At 33.2% G+C, this 14,650-nt stretch overlaps 1 protein-coding gene across 7 annotated transcripts in view; it reads left to right on the top strand.

The window, feature by feature from the left end:
- Nucleotides 1-14,650, top strand: part of EXOC6 (exocyst complex component 6) — an 87,940-nt gene that overhangs the window by 34,432 nt on the left and 38,858 nt on the right. For all 7 annotated transcript variants that reach the window (XM_085229009.1, XM_085229008.1, XM_085229010.1 and 4 more), the window contains 8 exons: nucleotides 16-136; nucleotides 1,456-1,527; nucleotides 2,179-2,276; nucleotides 3,386-3,491; nucleotides 4,479-4,588; nucleotides 5,609-5,720; nucleotides 7,379-7,513; nucleotides 11,521-11,700. In XM_085229009.1, coding sequence (XP_085085135.1) covers nucleotides 16-136; nucleotides 1,456-1,527; nucleotides 2,179-2,276; nucleotides 3,386-3,491; nucleotides 4,479-4,588; nucleotides 5,609-5,720; nucleotides 7,379-7,513; nucleotides 11,521-11,700 — 934 coding nt within the window. The remainder of the gene's footprint in view (nucleotides 1-15; nucleotides 137-1,455; nucleotides 1,528-2,178; nucleotides 2,277-3,385; nucleotides 3,492-4,478; nucleotides 4,589-5,608; nucleotides 5,721-7,378; nucleotides 7,514-11,520; nucleotides 11,701-14,650) is intronic.

Raw genomic sequence — 14,650 nt, 5'->3', positions numbered from 1 at the left:
ATTGCTTTGTTTTAGTTTCTTTGTAGTAGAAGACCATATTTTACATGTAACCCAAGGACTGGTAACTAGAACTTATACTGATGAACTCTGGAACATGGCCCTTTCAAAGATCATTGCTGTTCTTAGAACACATTCGGTAAGTGAGAAAATTTATCAGTACTTCAGTTTAAATCCTTTTACTTAAGAGCTCTGAGTATTTAAAACTGAGATGATGATAAAGTGAAAAATTAAACCTCTCTGGTGTTTTCTTTTCCTTGTGATTAAAAATTGCTCAGATTTGGGAGGGAGCCTGCCAAGCTTTTGTTGTTCCTGACAGTATCAGGCTGTGATCCACAGCCATGGGCTATTTGCATAATCCTCCACTGATTTACAACTCACTGGGTCTTCCAAACCTTCTCTTAGTCCAGCAGTTTAGAATATGCAGAGTTAATCTGCTGTTATTATTGCAATCCTTCCTCATTAGTCTCAACTGACCTCTTCATTAGATCAGATTGAATAGTTCAGCACTGAAAGCACCACCAGGAAATAGTTCCTAATTATCATTCCAAATGCTGTGTTTCCAAAATAAACTCTACCAGCAAAACCCTCCTAGCTATCTCTTCAATGCTATGGTAGTAGTATGTTTATGTTCTAGTAAAGATATTAGAAAAAATTTCATGATGTTAGAATGTAATTCTCTATCATGTGAGTATTTCAGTTTATTCCAAGTGCATCTTTTTTACATTACAACTCTAGCTCAAATGGTGCTGCCTGATATTTCTTATTCCTCTGTGGCAACCAGTGGAATATCGCTGTTTGCTGAGATTGCCTGCTAGCAACTTGCTTCAGAGCTTACCAGGCCGGTTGAGCATAATTTTTGCTATCAGAAAATGTTGAAGAATTTTACCTTTCTCTTTTTGATGTTTGCTAGTAGCAGTTACATATTTAACATATAATATTTTACAACTCATGTATATATAGAAAAGAATGGGGAAGAATTCAAATTGCAACTATAATTTTATCACAGGAACTTTACAGATCAATGTTACGTCAGATGTACTAATGCTTTTCAATTCTAGTTAGACCCAGGCTTGGTGTTCAAAAGAATGTCCTGTCGAAATCTGTGATGTTGGTTTAGCAGAGCATTTTTATGTGTGCTTAAATACCATTAAAATAAATGTTATTTGCTAGTTTTTAATCTCAGTACAACACTAACGTTTATTCTATCTCATGTTTTAGTTTACTTTTTTTCTGAGCTTTTATGTTAGTGATAGTTCATATAAGAAATTAAACAAATACTTTAGTGTAACTGCACTGCATGAAGGTAAGTGAGTCTAAGTTGTTTTAACCAAGGCAGTCAGTCAGGGACATGGGTAAGGCTGGAGAGTTCAACCTTCCTTCTGTTCTAACGTTCTTTGAAAACATATGTCCAGTATTTTGAATCATTTTAACAAAACCGGAATTTCTGACTTTCAGTCATATTGCAATGATCCTGACCTTGTTCTGGAGCTGAAGAATCTCATTGTGGTATTTGCTGATACTTTACAGGTAGGTATTATATTAGCAATTTAACTGAAATTCATAGAGCCAAATTTGAACTCTAGCTGAGTACAGTGTTTTGGATCCCCCCAGTGTCATATATATGACAAGAGTAAAATTACAGAATAATGTTTTAAATAATAAAGATGTCTGTACTTTATGCCCTTTAGCCCCTTTTCAGCATTACTAACTGAATGTACGTATTTTGGGTGATCCAGTTAGCATCAGAATATTCATATCTATGCTACTGTTAGCTTTGTACCTTGTGAACATTTTTGTCTTTTGTAAATGCTTTACTTCTGAACTTAAACATGAATTAACAGTCCAGTTATCATTAACTGTCTAGGGAGATGACCAAATGAGTATCATTGGCAAATATTCTTCTAACATTTACCAGACTGATAACAAAGATTATTTGTCTGCGTAAATATCAAGTTAAAATGTTACAGATAAATGGGAGAGATTTTTGCTTGACAGCTGAAAGCATGGTAAAAATATTTTGTAAGAATGTAATAATCTTGTAGTTGTGTATTTGAAGTAGTATAATCTAATTTGTAGAATTGATGAGATTGATCAGTCTCACTTCAGAGTCTTGAAGATGTAATAAGAATGAACAAGTTAGTTCTTGAATTATCCATCCTTTTCATTTTTATACCTTAGGGTTATGGTTTTCCTGTGAATCGACTCTTTGATCTTTTATTTGAGATAAGAGACCAGTATAATGAAACACTTCTTAAAAAGTGGTCTGGATTGTTCAGGTTAGTATTTCAAAATAATTGTGCCTTTCATATTGCATTTATTTCTTTTTGTCTTTAAATTTTGTTGCAGTTGTAATTCTGGAAGAATTGACTGAGTCAGTATTGCATATGAAGTTTGGATTTGGTAGAACTAATGTATTCATTGCGTGTAACTAATATTTAGGAGAAGAACCATCGAGGACTGCTTCTGTAATTAATGAGGAGAAGAAACCTTCCCTCTTAGGGACTTTGCTGGAGAAATACCAAGAGAAGGACACCTGTTTTTCTTCATTAGTAACTTAATCAGCCTAGGCAACTGCAATAGGTTGTTGCCAATCTGTTCCTAATTTAGGCTGTCTTAATGTTTAAAGACATTACGTGTATATTACTGACACGCTTCTGATGTTGCCAATATATCTTTATGTTCTTTCAATGCAAGTGGGTTTTCACATGTTCTTTGGAATCATTTTTTGAACAAATAGTTAACCCAGGAGTAGAGCTCCAGAGCCTGTTTATAAATATAGAGTATGATGTCTAAATGTGCAGACATTGTTTACCATAAAATATGTTTAATCATATTATTGAAAATCTAAAAATTAAATTGACCACTTAGTGTTCTCACACTCTCTAGACTCCAAGTCAATGGACTAGTAGAGAAGTCCAGAGGGTACTTCAGTAAAGCTGTGCACATTTGCCTATTTAAGTTCTCTGAATCATCTCCATTAGCACACACAGCTATGATACTGAAGCTGGATACTCTGAGTGTCTAGCTTTAGTGTAGGCAAAGTGTAGGTAAACATCTCCTTACATTTTTTTTCTGGAATAGCCTTGTTGTCCTGAAGTTCATTTACTGTGTTGTGCTTTTGGACATGCATAGTAAATGTTTTCAGCTTTTTTTTACTGTGTGATTGGACATAGCTTAAAGAGTTACCATATAATAATTACTTTCAAATTCATTTAAACACAGTTCAGACTTCTGAAATTAGAATGATTCCAGTTCATAATATTTTGACATTGCACATATAAATGTAGTAGTAAAATGTATGTTCATTAACATGTTTTGTTATTGTAAAGTACCGTTAATAGATTACATATCCTTATTGTTTTCACTTTATTAACTAATTTACCAGGGATATTTTTGAAGCAGATAACTACAGCCCTATTCCTGTAGCAAATGAAGAGGAATACAAAATAGTTATAAGCAAATTTCCTTTTCAAGATTCAGAACTTGACAAGGTAAGGAAAAGTTTTATGTTATTAAGATTTGCCAAAATCCAATTTGGAATGATTAGAACATTATTAAATACAAATTATTACATTATTAAATACAAATTATATTTGTAATTAGAAAGTAATTAAAAATAGAAAAGCTAGGTAGATTAAAAGTGTAATTATGTATTCGTAAATAAATATGAAAATTAAAGCTCTAATCACTTGCTCTGATGTTTGAGTGAATAATGAGATCTAGTGTTTTGTAAACAAATTAATAATTCATTTTAATTAATACAGGCTTTATTTAATGAGTTAACTTAGATTTTGTTGCCACACATTGGGTTTTGTAACCCATTGTATGTTATATGCTGTAGTTTTGCAGAAATATGGGTAATGATCATCAGGGATATATTAGAGATAGCAACTTCATTATTTCACTTGGTAAATTAGTTATTTATTATCTGAATATGTGGGGCATAGTAGATACGAAAGGACTGTAAATAATTCTGCTGTACTGGCATCCCAGTGGGATATTCTTTCATTGTGTCAGCCGTTCTCTCTAAAATTTGCTTTCATAAAAGGGTGATTAATATGTTCTGCCTTCTGAAAGCGATTTTGATGGAACTGATCAAGTAATATCAAACCTATGGTAGAATTTACATAAGGAAATTAAAGCACAGTGGGAGTAACTGATGTAAAGGGAAACTGGTTTATTCAAGATCCACTGCTGTCCTGAAAATGGACTCTAATTTTGTGATTCAGCAGGAATATGGCTGATAGAGAACAATAAACATTCCAAACTTTATTGTAATTTAAATAAGTGGTTATGGTACATTTTGTTTATAAGATGTTTAAACAGATACAGAAGTCAGCTCAATATACACCACTGAATATATTTGGTTAAAAATGGAAAAACTTATGCTAGATGAAAATACTGGTAGTGTCAAGGGATTTTCCAGTGTTTAATACCAATCTCTCCTTAGAATCAGAGGATTATCTTTATTTTTACAGCAATCCTTTCCAAAGAAGCTCCCAATGTCTCAGTCAGTGCCTCAGATATATATCCAGGTTAAGGAATTCATTTATGCAAGCCTTAAGTTTTCAGAATCACTTCACCGCAGGTAATCTATAAGTATTGTGAATGTGAATGAGTATAAACTATCCTATAACTTCCAGGTGAACTAACAATTTATATTAACTTGGAAATACGTTTTCCTGGGTGCTTACTTCCTATGTTTGTTTCATAAGTTACACGTGTAATTCTTTATATTTTATCTGTGATTCCCAGTACTATAATATATATTTCATGTACATATATATACATGTAAGTATGGAATGCAGGTATGTGTAGATGAATTTAGCTTGGTGTAATGAACTCACCAAAGCAGTGCTAGAGCTTTTTTAACAGTATTGTCTGATTTGGATAATCTGGAGATTTTTTTCTTTAACAAAGCCTGTATGATTTCAAAAATATATATGATTATATAATTTAATGATGATCATTTCAGAAATAATTGTGTAGCATATCTGATTTCTTTAAACACCTTACTATTTTTAGTGCTTTGAGGTTCTTTAGTAATTATTTTTCCTGCAATAGAATGTGCTGCCTGCATGCTAATTCCCTCTTCTTTCCCACCTTTTTCTGAAGGAAAACATAACATTTCTGACATCTCCTGTTTTCTTGTGAACCTCTAAAACTTAGCTGTAATTATGTTAAATAACGTGGCAGGTCTGAAATCTGGGAGTTATTTGTGGCTGCTCACCCACTTCTGCTCTGTTAAGGATGTAAATGAATCGCTTTCACACGTTCTTAATTGTTACTGTTTATAATTTACACGTACTAATTGGTGTGTGTTGACCTCCGTGGTAACTCATTACAAAACACAAATTACTCTTTCCTAACTGCTGTGTCAATAAACACGTCCAAAATCTAAAAATAACAGGTTTTGCTTCAATGTTGAAATGTAGTTAATGGATAATTTTGTAAATGAAAGAGGTGTTTTGTAGTTAGATCACAGATGATTTGAAGCAACCAGAAATTCAATGCACATGGATAATTCTGAACACTAAAAGTTCTCTTTGTAATGAAGAAATTTTGCTGTCAAGTATTGTCACGTTTTAAAAATGCACTTTTATTTCAGCTCAACAGAAATAGATGACATGCTTAGAAAATCGACAAATTTGCTGCTAACAAGAACTCTCAGTAGTTGTTTACAGAACCTAATTAAGAAACCTCATATAGGTTTAACAGAGGTAAGTTTTAAAATAAGCTCTAAAAACGGCATTCTTCTAAGGAAATTAGTGCTAAAATGATTCCTGTAAATGTGGATATAATTTAGTATAGAGATTATTTAAGAAAAGTAAGCAGTGTTTACTTTAAAATTGAAATTTTAAAGAGATGATAAATGTATAAAAATGTGTCGGTGGCTGTGACACAAACAAAAAAACAACCAAACAATCAGAAACAATGTGGATCTAGTTGGAAGGATGCTTACTGACAGATAGATGGCAATGAACAAGTTCTGCCTTCTGTACAATAAACAGGGAGTTGTGAGAAACTACCCTTGCAACTCTGCTTGCATGCAACGCACAGTTCATGTGGGCTATTTCTGTCCAGCAATTAGCAAGACATTGCTGAGTTTCTTTTTCCTCCTTAAAATAGAATTATAATAAAAAAATGTTTCTCATGTGAGCTATGTGAGTGAAGTTGCTGAGTAAACCTGTCAGATGAGCATATCCAAAATCTGAAGTTCAGACATGAATTATTTTTTATATTAATTGTTAGTAAAATATTTTGGTAGGTTTATGCATATTGTTTCTTTTTCGTAACTGATGTATTTATTGTGCGAAATACAATAGGGAGAAATAGCAAATCATGCTGTGAACATTCACTGCAGGTACGTACGAGGTCAGGAGTAATAACTGAAAGATGATACATGATGCTTCTGGAAAGGAGTTAGACTGCTGCCATTAGTGCAGTGCCATTTTCATATTTAATTTTTCTTTAAAAATTGCAAGAATCTCTTGTGTAGATGAAATAAAAAGATGATCATGAGGAGGGAAAAGCTCTAATTCATATATTGCCACATTTGTATGTGAAGCCATAAAATTTTTTCTGAGAAAGTTTTCTACATTCTTCAAGTTGGTACAGGATATGAAAAAAATCACTAATATTTCTAGGTATTTAAATAGCAGGACGGTATGTTATCATAAAAAAGTTTAAAAGGTAAAGTTGTTACTTTTCCAAACATTACATCAGTGATCACTAAAAGGTATTGGAGCCAGACTGCAAATAGTGAGGATATCAGAAATCATACACCATTGTTTCAGTTATTATGCATTATCTGTGTTGTCTAATTTATGAACTGAATGTGAACGAAGGTCCTGCCTTTAAGAAGTATATTATAAATTGTATCTTTATCGTGTATATTTATACCTAGAGCAGTATGTTACCACTTAGGGGGGAATGCAATCGCATTTTTGAAATTTTCTAACTACTTTATGCATTGCTTTTATGTATTTATGTATTTATTAGGTATTTATTTGCTTTAATTGCAGCAGTGATGTTTGCTTTCTTGTTTCCTTGTTTCTGTAGTACAAATTAGTGATTTAATTTTGGCAATATGTTGTCCTTTCTTTTCCCTTTTTTTAATTCTAAAGTAACAACTGAATTAATTTCACTGAGTAAGTGTCTGCAATCTTCATTTTTTAAATGGCATTTGTATGTAAACTCTGGTGTTACTCCTTACTGGTATTTGAAAGCTAACTTGAAAGTTGTCAGTTAATAGCTGATAACCTGTAATACTGCAATAAACTTCCAGCAACAGTTTCTGAAAGAAGTCCCTATTTACAAAAATCAAATGTCAGTGGATAATAGAAAAAGGCATTTCATAATTATTTGTTTCTTGTAGCTTGTTCAAATCATCATAAACACAACGCACCTGGAATTAGCCTGTAAATATCTTGAGGATTTTATCTCTAACATCACAAACATTTCGCAAGTGACTGTTCACACTGCAAGGCTGTATGGACTTTCTACATTTAAGGTATGGTATATATCATCTGTTATGCAATCACATATGAAAAGTTAATTAATTTGCACTGATTTTAATGTATTTAAAAACAAAAGGGGAGTGAGTGGAACGCTGTGTATTTTCTCATTTTGACTCTAAAAAAAATCTGTTAGGAATTAAATTTTAACACAGCAGATAAACACTGTTTTTTTTTGTTATTGGACTGGGAATTCAGTATACAAGAAGCATCCACATTCTTACAGATGCCTCTTTTATAAGTTTTATAAGAATGACAAACAAAGTTTGACTGCATCAGAAGCTTTCAATGGATTAAACTCCAAGCAGTGTGACATCTTTGCATTTCTGAATGGAATCAAGCAAAACAGCTACTGTAATCTGATATGTTTTATGTTTGTGGTATATTCTCAGACTGTGTAATGATAATATAAAAGCAGTATTTAGTGCATGTTACAAAGCATAGATTATTCAATTGTATTTAGAATTCATATTTTTATTTAATATCCTTTACATTTATTTGCACAGTAATGCTTGTTAAAAAATGCTAGATATGAACAATGATACTGGCATATAATTATCTACAAAAAAGCTTTATTTTTTATTTTTAAATAATAAGTATCCTCAGAGGATTTTTCCACCTTTTATTATTTTTATCACTTTTATCTCCATGACTGAATGGTTGAGATTATAATCTTCAACACTGTTCATTCAGAAGGCAAACCAGTATACTGTGTGGAATCACAGGTATTCACATAAAAGGTTTCAAAGCATTCTCATGAGAAATACGGTATTCTGTGGGAGGGCATTGGGATGGCACTTAAAGGAGCATTGTTCTCTGTCAAGGTTTGCTGCTGGCTAAGAGATCAGAAATCTGTCACCTAACCTCTGCATTTCTCACTATCTCTCTGTTTATAAGCAAGAACTCAAATGACTTGTTGTAAAATAATTTTAAAAGTGCCATAAATTACTAATAATAGAAACTCTCCACAGGCAATGAATGCAACCAGGTGATATTGCAAAAGCAAGTTTTGGAATTCATATGTGTAAAATAAGATTTAAATTACTTCATCAACAAAGTCTAGCCAAGTAGCTTTTTTGGGGGGGTTAGAACAGAAGCAAATCTGTGTGCCTTGTAAGGAGGAAAGGGTTTTCTTTATGAAGAAAACATTCCTATAGAAGAACAATCCTGTATGGGTCATTTTATCCAGTAAATTCAGCAAGTGTGTTGCCTTCCCAGTTACTTGGGACTCCTAAGTAGAGATTTTTGGAAAAGAAACAAAACATCCAAAAAAGTCACAAAAGATTGCAAAGAACTTTAGGTATGTGGGTTTTTTTGTAGTATACAGTGGAACAACGACAGATAGGATAAGGTGGATAAGTTCTGTTTTCTGCACCCTATTTTTTTCCCCTTGGTGTAATATGCGGCTTATTCTATATTGATATCCCCTCTGGCATACGTTAAAAGATTGTCGAGGTGGAATAAGACATCATCATCCTTGCAATACACTTTGTATTTCCAATTGATTGCCAGTGATTTTCCTACTTGTTGTTGTTGTTGTTGGCTAAGAATTTCTTGACTAAGACAAGGCAGAAAAGGCACAGCAGCTGTAGTGAGATTAACATTGTCCTGTCAGTGCATTCTTACTAAATTTTGACCTATTGTATAGATCTAGGCTATGTTGTTTGTTATACAGTAGTATAACAGTAGTAGCATGTGTAGTATGTGTAAGGACAATTTTCTTGTAAGGACAATTCATGCTTTTTCTAACATTCCTAACAAAACAGTCAATGCAGCCATAGTCTGATTTCATTAAGAGGTAAAATGTTCTTTGTCCTTGAATTTCATCTAATAAATGACAGCTTAGAGTTTACATTACATTTTGTGCTAATGGCTTTTGTTTTAATTTATGTTTAACTACTATATAAACTATATAAGTTTCATTGGAGATAATTGCAGAATATTATAGCTGTGTATTAGAGCTGAGCTTAGTACCTAAGCCATTCAGCAAAGTACAGAGTGAACAGTAACAAACATATAAGGAAAATGTTCTGTTTTCTCTCCTATCTTCTTCCCTGGAGAACCTGCTAGCACAACATTCTCTACCTATAGTAGAAAATTCTTTTCTCATTAATCCTTTTTTTAAAATTTATATTTAATGAAAAACTGCATGTAGTTCCCCAGCTGGGCCCTCATAGGGTTTGGTATGTTCTACAGTTATTAAATTCATCTCCTAGTGGCAAATCATGTCACTCCCATTTTATCTGAGTGATCAAAAATCTCCTTTATTAGCAGTGTTTGCATTCCATGAGATGATCTCAAAAATACACCTATATTGTTGTTTTTCTTGTTTCTCTTTCTTTCTTTTTTTCTTTTTTAAATACAACCCCTTAGATCTGTTTCATTGCTGCTGTATCTGAGGGCTGCTTTTCCCCTTTTATTATTGGATGTAAGGTGCCACTTTAAAATACCATTCAAACTGTCCTAGCATTCTTTTGTAACAATGTAAAAGTAAAGGCAAGTACAAATTAAAAACAAATAAACAACCTCTCTGCCCTCAAAACAACACCACCTTTTTTCATTTTATCATATTAAAAAACTGCATGGCTTCCAGTATTTACAACATACTTTCCAGCTTTGGATGGCTGAGTGCAGTTGTGGATACTGTTGTATTCCCTCGCCTCTTTAAATCAGCAGCCACTCTAAACAAAAATAGATAAATTTGGAGATCTAGTTGGTAGAATTCCTTGAACTAAGAGTCTCAGGATTAGGCTATGTAATGGCTGTTCAAGAGCCAGATACACACCACTGAATCCTTCGTCCACAAAGGAAACAAGTTTGTTTCTAAACCTAATTTTCCTATTAGAAAATGCCATTTAACAAAACTGCCCCATTTGCCTTGGTTGTATTTTTAATGGGGGAAAGTCTGGTGAATTTTCAAAAGTTTTTTGATGTGATTATGTCACCGAGATTAAAGATGGAGCATTTCCTCTGCCTCTAGAAGTCATCCCATATCTGAATACTGCTGATTTGCATTTTCTTCACTTGTGCATGGGATTCACAATGCTGTTTCTCAGAAGTACCCTCTGGATTTGAAGTCCATTTTCTAGTCTGCTCACACTTTCCTTAGTGTACACTCCTTTCCTAAAGTGTTGGCAGCACGCTACTTCTGTTGTAACCCAATAACTAAAGCAGAATAAATGGTAGCCAAAAACCAATGGGCTGATCTTGTCATTGCCATTTAGTAGGAACAGTTAGCTGATGAAGATGATACAGCCACTCCATAAATGATTTGGGTTTCTTTGTTTTGTAGACTAAGTGATAACATGAAACTTGAGCAAATATATTTCCAAGTCTTTTCACTAAAGATTGTTGAAACTGAGGTCTCATCATTAATTAGAAACTTTAAACAAAGGCTCAACTTTATTTAAACTGTTATTGACATCTACAAAACTGCGATTGTCAGCATGTTCTTTTATTTGACATGTTAAGAAATTGTCAGATTCTTATGCATTGGAGGAGAGCTGTTTAGTGGAAGCATTTACAAACTAGTTCTACAGTAAAAGTGCTATTTCAAATGTGCATTATGTACGTGTGCAATGATTACTGGACCTCCTGCCATAACACATAAAATAATTGGGTACTTCTGTTATTCACTTTGTAAAAGAGATTAAATAAATCTTATATCAGGGTTAATAAATTTGTAAAGCTGAAACATGATTGTTGTGGAAGAGAGTAAAGCAATTGTTTTGTTTCCAAATTCAAATGTATTTCCTTGATTTCTGAGAATCTAGATTATTCTCTTAAGTATACTTATGTATACTTATTGTATACATCATAGGAATTTTTAAAAACTAACTTCAGACTTATTGCTTCAAGACACAGCTAACAAACTTTTTTTTAACCCTAAAAGAAAAACCTGTAAGACTTCAGTTTCATTGATTTCATTAAAAAATATTTAATCTATGTTCTAGTAATATTTTAGAATTCTGGTAATTGTGCAATTTTTTTTTTTTCCCCTCAGGATGCAAGGCATGCTGCAGAAGGAGAAATATATACAAAACTAAACCAAAAAATAGATGAATTTATTCAGATTGCTGACTATGACTGGACAATGTCTGAATCAGATGGAAGAGCCAGTGGATACTTAATGGACCTCATTAATTTCTTAAGAAGCACATTTCAAGTTTTTACTCATTTACCTGTAAGTTTTCAAAATTAAGTGTAATTTCAATCCATTGGAGCATTATTTTATTTTATAAGATTTTGAAAAAATATGCGATTTTTTAATTGAATGCATGCTAGCAATGAATATTTCAGTATTTTCAGTACAGATGTGTTTCAGATGTTTCAGTATGTTGATGATGCTTACCTATGATAATACTTAGAAAATGCTTTTGTGTGCTCTAGAAGTAATGCAAACAACAGCTGATTTACAAATAGTCTAAGAAGTTAGGTAGTTTTCTAGAGCAGGCAAGTCTAGAGCAGATGTCCTTCATTGTACAGTTCTGTGTACACATTCATTGATTCAAAAGGCACTGAATTGGTTCAAGTCCTCTATTTTTGCAGATTCTGGAGGCCTTGGATTTGGTTGTTTTCAGTTAAGTAACTCTGATTAAAAAAAAAATAATCATTTAATTTTTGTTAGTTAAGCATCATTGAAACAACTCCCCGTTCTTATTCAAATATATCCTTTACTTTGTCCTACTTGAAAGGGCACTAATAACGTTTGATGTACTTCTTGTTACATTCCATTGTCCACTTTCCCCTTCCTTTAAGACAAAAAAACAAGACTTTCTAGTTCGAGCTATGGTCATAATAGTTTATACCTTTGTAAATGTGGAGTAACTCCAGCAAGTCTTACAAGATGCATCTACTTTTCGTCGGTTTGTCCTTTGTTGCTGCTGTCATGCTGATGTCTGATTGCTTTACCCACATGCAATGCCTGTCAGGAATCAGTTCTCAATGCATAAATGTTTCGAGGCTCCAGACTGGTAGATAATTTATTTACATTCACAGCAAGGTGCTGAAGTTGCTGACATAGTGGGCTTATCAGGTCTTCCAAATTATGTTAAGTGGCTGTGATTCTTTCGTCTTTTTTTTTTTTAATTACTCAAAGACATGGCCCATTCAGTGTTGATGTGAATAGGAAGTGTGAGGCACATGTTTGCACACCAAGTCAACTGAGCGATTTTTTTTAATAGAGGATTACATGCTTGTTGCTTAAATTCACTGTAACCTTTTTGTTACTCATTGAACAAATGGCACTGGTTCCCAATGGCTATTTGTGTATAGCAGCTGTGAACAATGATGTACAGCTTGTGATATAGATCTTCTAAAATGGAGTACAGACAGAAATTTAAATGTCCTATGATCAGCGGAAAGAAAGTTGTAGGTTTCTTGAATGAGATAATTTGTTAGGAGGGTTGGAAAGTAGCAGCTATGGCATTAAGAGACTTGAAAAACATTAAAGGAATAGAAATAAGTGCTTGAGGATGTGAGCCAACCTTTGGAGGAAGGTTGTTCCTATGAACTGTTTATTTTGTAATTTAAACTCTGACCGGTTAACAAGCTGGAGCTGTATGGCTGAGCAGTCTGGTCTGGCAGGAGGTTTTTTGTTGCTTTTGGATTTCCCTCCATATCACTTTGGCTTGGCAGATTGTGGAAACATGCAGTCCTGTAAATGTTGTGTATGAGCTGTAGAGACTGTATGAAAATGTGTGTACAGTGTAATTGTGATGGTTCTTGTTAGACATGTAGTAGTAACTTATTTTATCAAGAGAAAACCTATAGTAAATATTTTCAATGGCAAGCTCAGGATTAGATTCCATAACTCAGTAAAATACAAGTACTATGGAGTCCTAAGCAAAACTGGATTACCTTATGCCACAGTTAAAACTGGGAAGAATTTTAGTGTGTATTTCCATTAGCAGAATAAGACTGTCACAGTGTCAATTCTGTAACAGTTTGTATTGCTGGCAGAAACAATCCTACTGCCCAAAATGGTTTATCAGAACCATGTCTGTAACTGGAAATCAAAAAAATCCTGAGCAGTGGTTGCAATTTTGGAACAAAAAAAACCAACAGGACAAGTAGAGGAATTGTTTCCTGTCGTGGTATATCCTATGGTATTGAAGGGGTTTTTGCTGGAGCTTGGGCATCAGTTTGCTCTGTTCATCCTCCATAGTCTGGTTCAAGGGTCGTTAATATTATATCTAATATTGCTTCACACTCTGGTTTTCCAGGAGAGGTGTTATGATCTGTTTGCTTTTTGGTGATTGTTGGATTCCTGTCATTAAAGCCCTGTCTTGTCTCAGATATATGTGTAAGCTGTGGAAACATACCTGGAAGTGTCCTTTTATGCTCTCACCTGAGGCTATATTGAATTATTTCTGTAACACTGTAGACATAAGTTTTAAAAACATACTTCCTCTGTTAAATGTTTTGTGAAATTTGTATTATTTTAATTGGAACATAAGAGATCTAAATCAGACCATGATCTCAATGTTTTTGAACTTGCACACTTCATGGCACAAGCTTGCTGGAGTCTGCTAGACCCATGGAATCACTGGAAACATCTTATGTCTCTGAATGTTTTTTTTTTCAGTTAAGTTTTACATCTTAGTTTTCTCCTCTGTATATATGTACTATGCTAAAGCATCAGTTTTGGAAAAGAAAATATACTCGTTCCATCTTCCAGTTATAGCACCATTACCTTTACATTAACAGGTATTTAAGGACTGTGTGACATTTCAATTATTACTGTCCTAAGCCATTCTAAATTTTGCCTAAGTATGTTAGTATCATACAGATAGCCTTCATAGGCCAAGACAGTAAACGTGGCATAAGTATTTTGGAATGTATTATTTGTTATATAGAAAACTTTTTGGAAAGGCGTAAGAACAGATGTTTCCCAATCTGAAGTTTACTGCTTTGATATTTTGGCATACAATTCTTTATTACAGAAAAAAATTTTATTGCTGAACCAGTATTATTTCAATTATAATCTCTTTGTTGTACATTGGCAAAATGCTATATAATTTCAAAGGTGTGGGTTGTTGTTTTTTTTTTTAAGCAATTATATGAATATAATTGTTATTTTTGGAAACATTTTCCTTATCTTTTATTGCTACCAATTTTTTATTCTTTTTTTT

Source organism: Meleagris gallopavo, chromosome 8, assembly GCF_905368555.1.
Source record: "Meleagris gallopavo chromosome 8, MGAL_WU_HG_1.1, whole genome shotgun sequence".
In the NCBI taxonomy this organism is placed as follows: domain Eukaryota; kingdom Metazoa; phylum Chordata; class Aves; order Galliformes; family Phasianidae; genus Meleagris; species Meleagris gallopavo.
The sequence above is the reverse complement of the archived record's forward strand: the minus strand, read 5'-3'. Positions and strand labels throughout refer to the sequence as shown.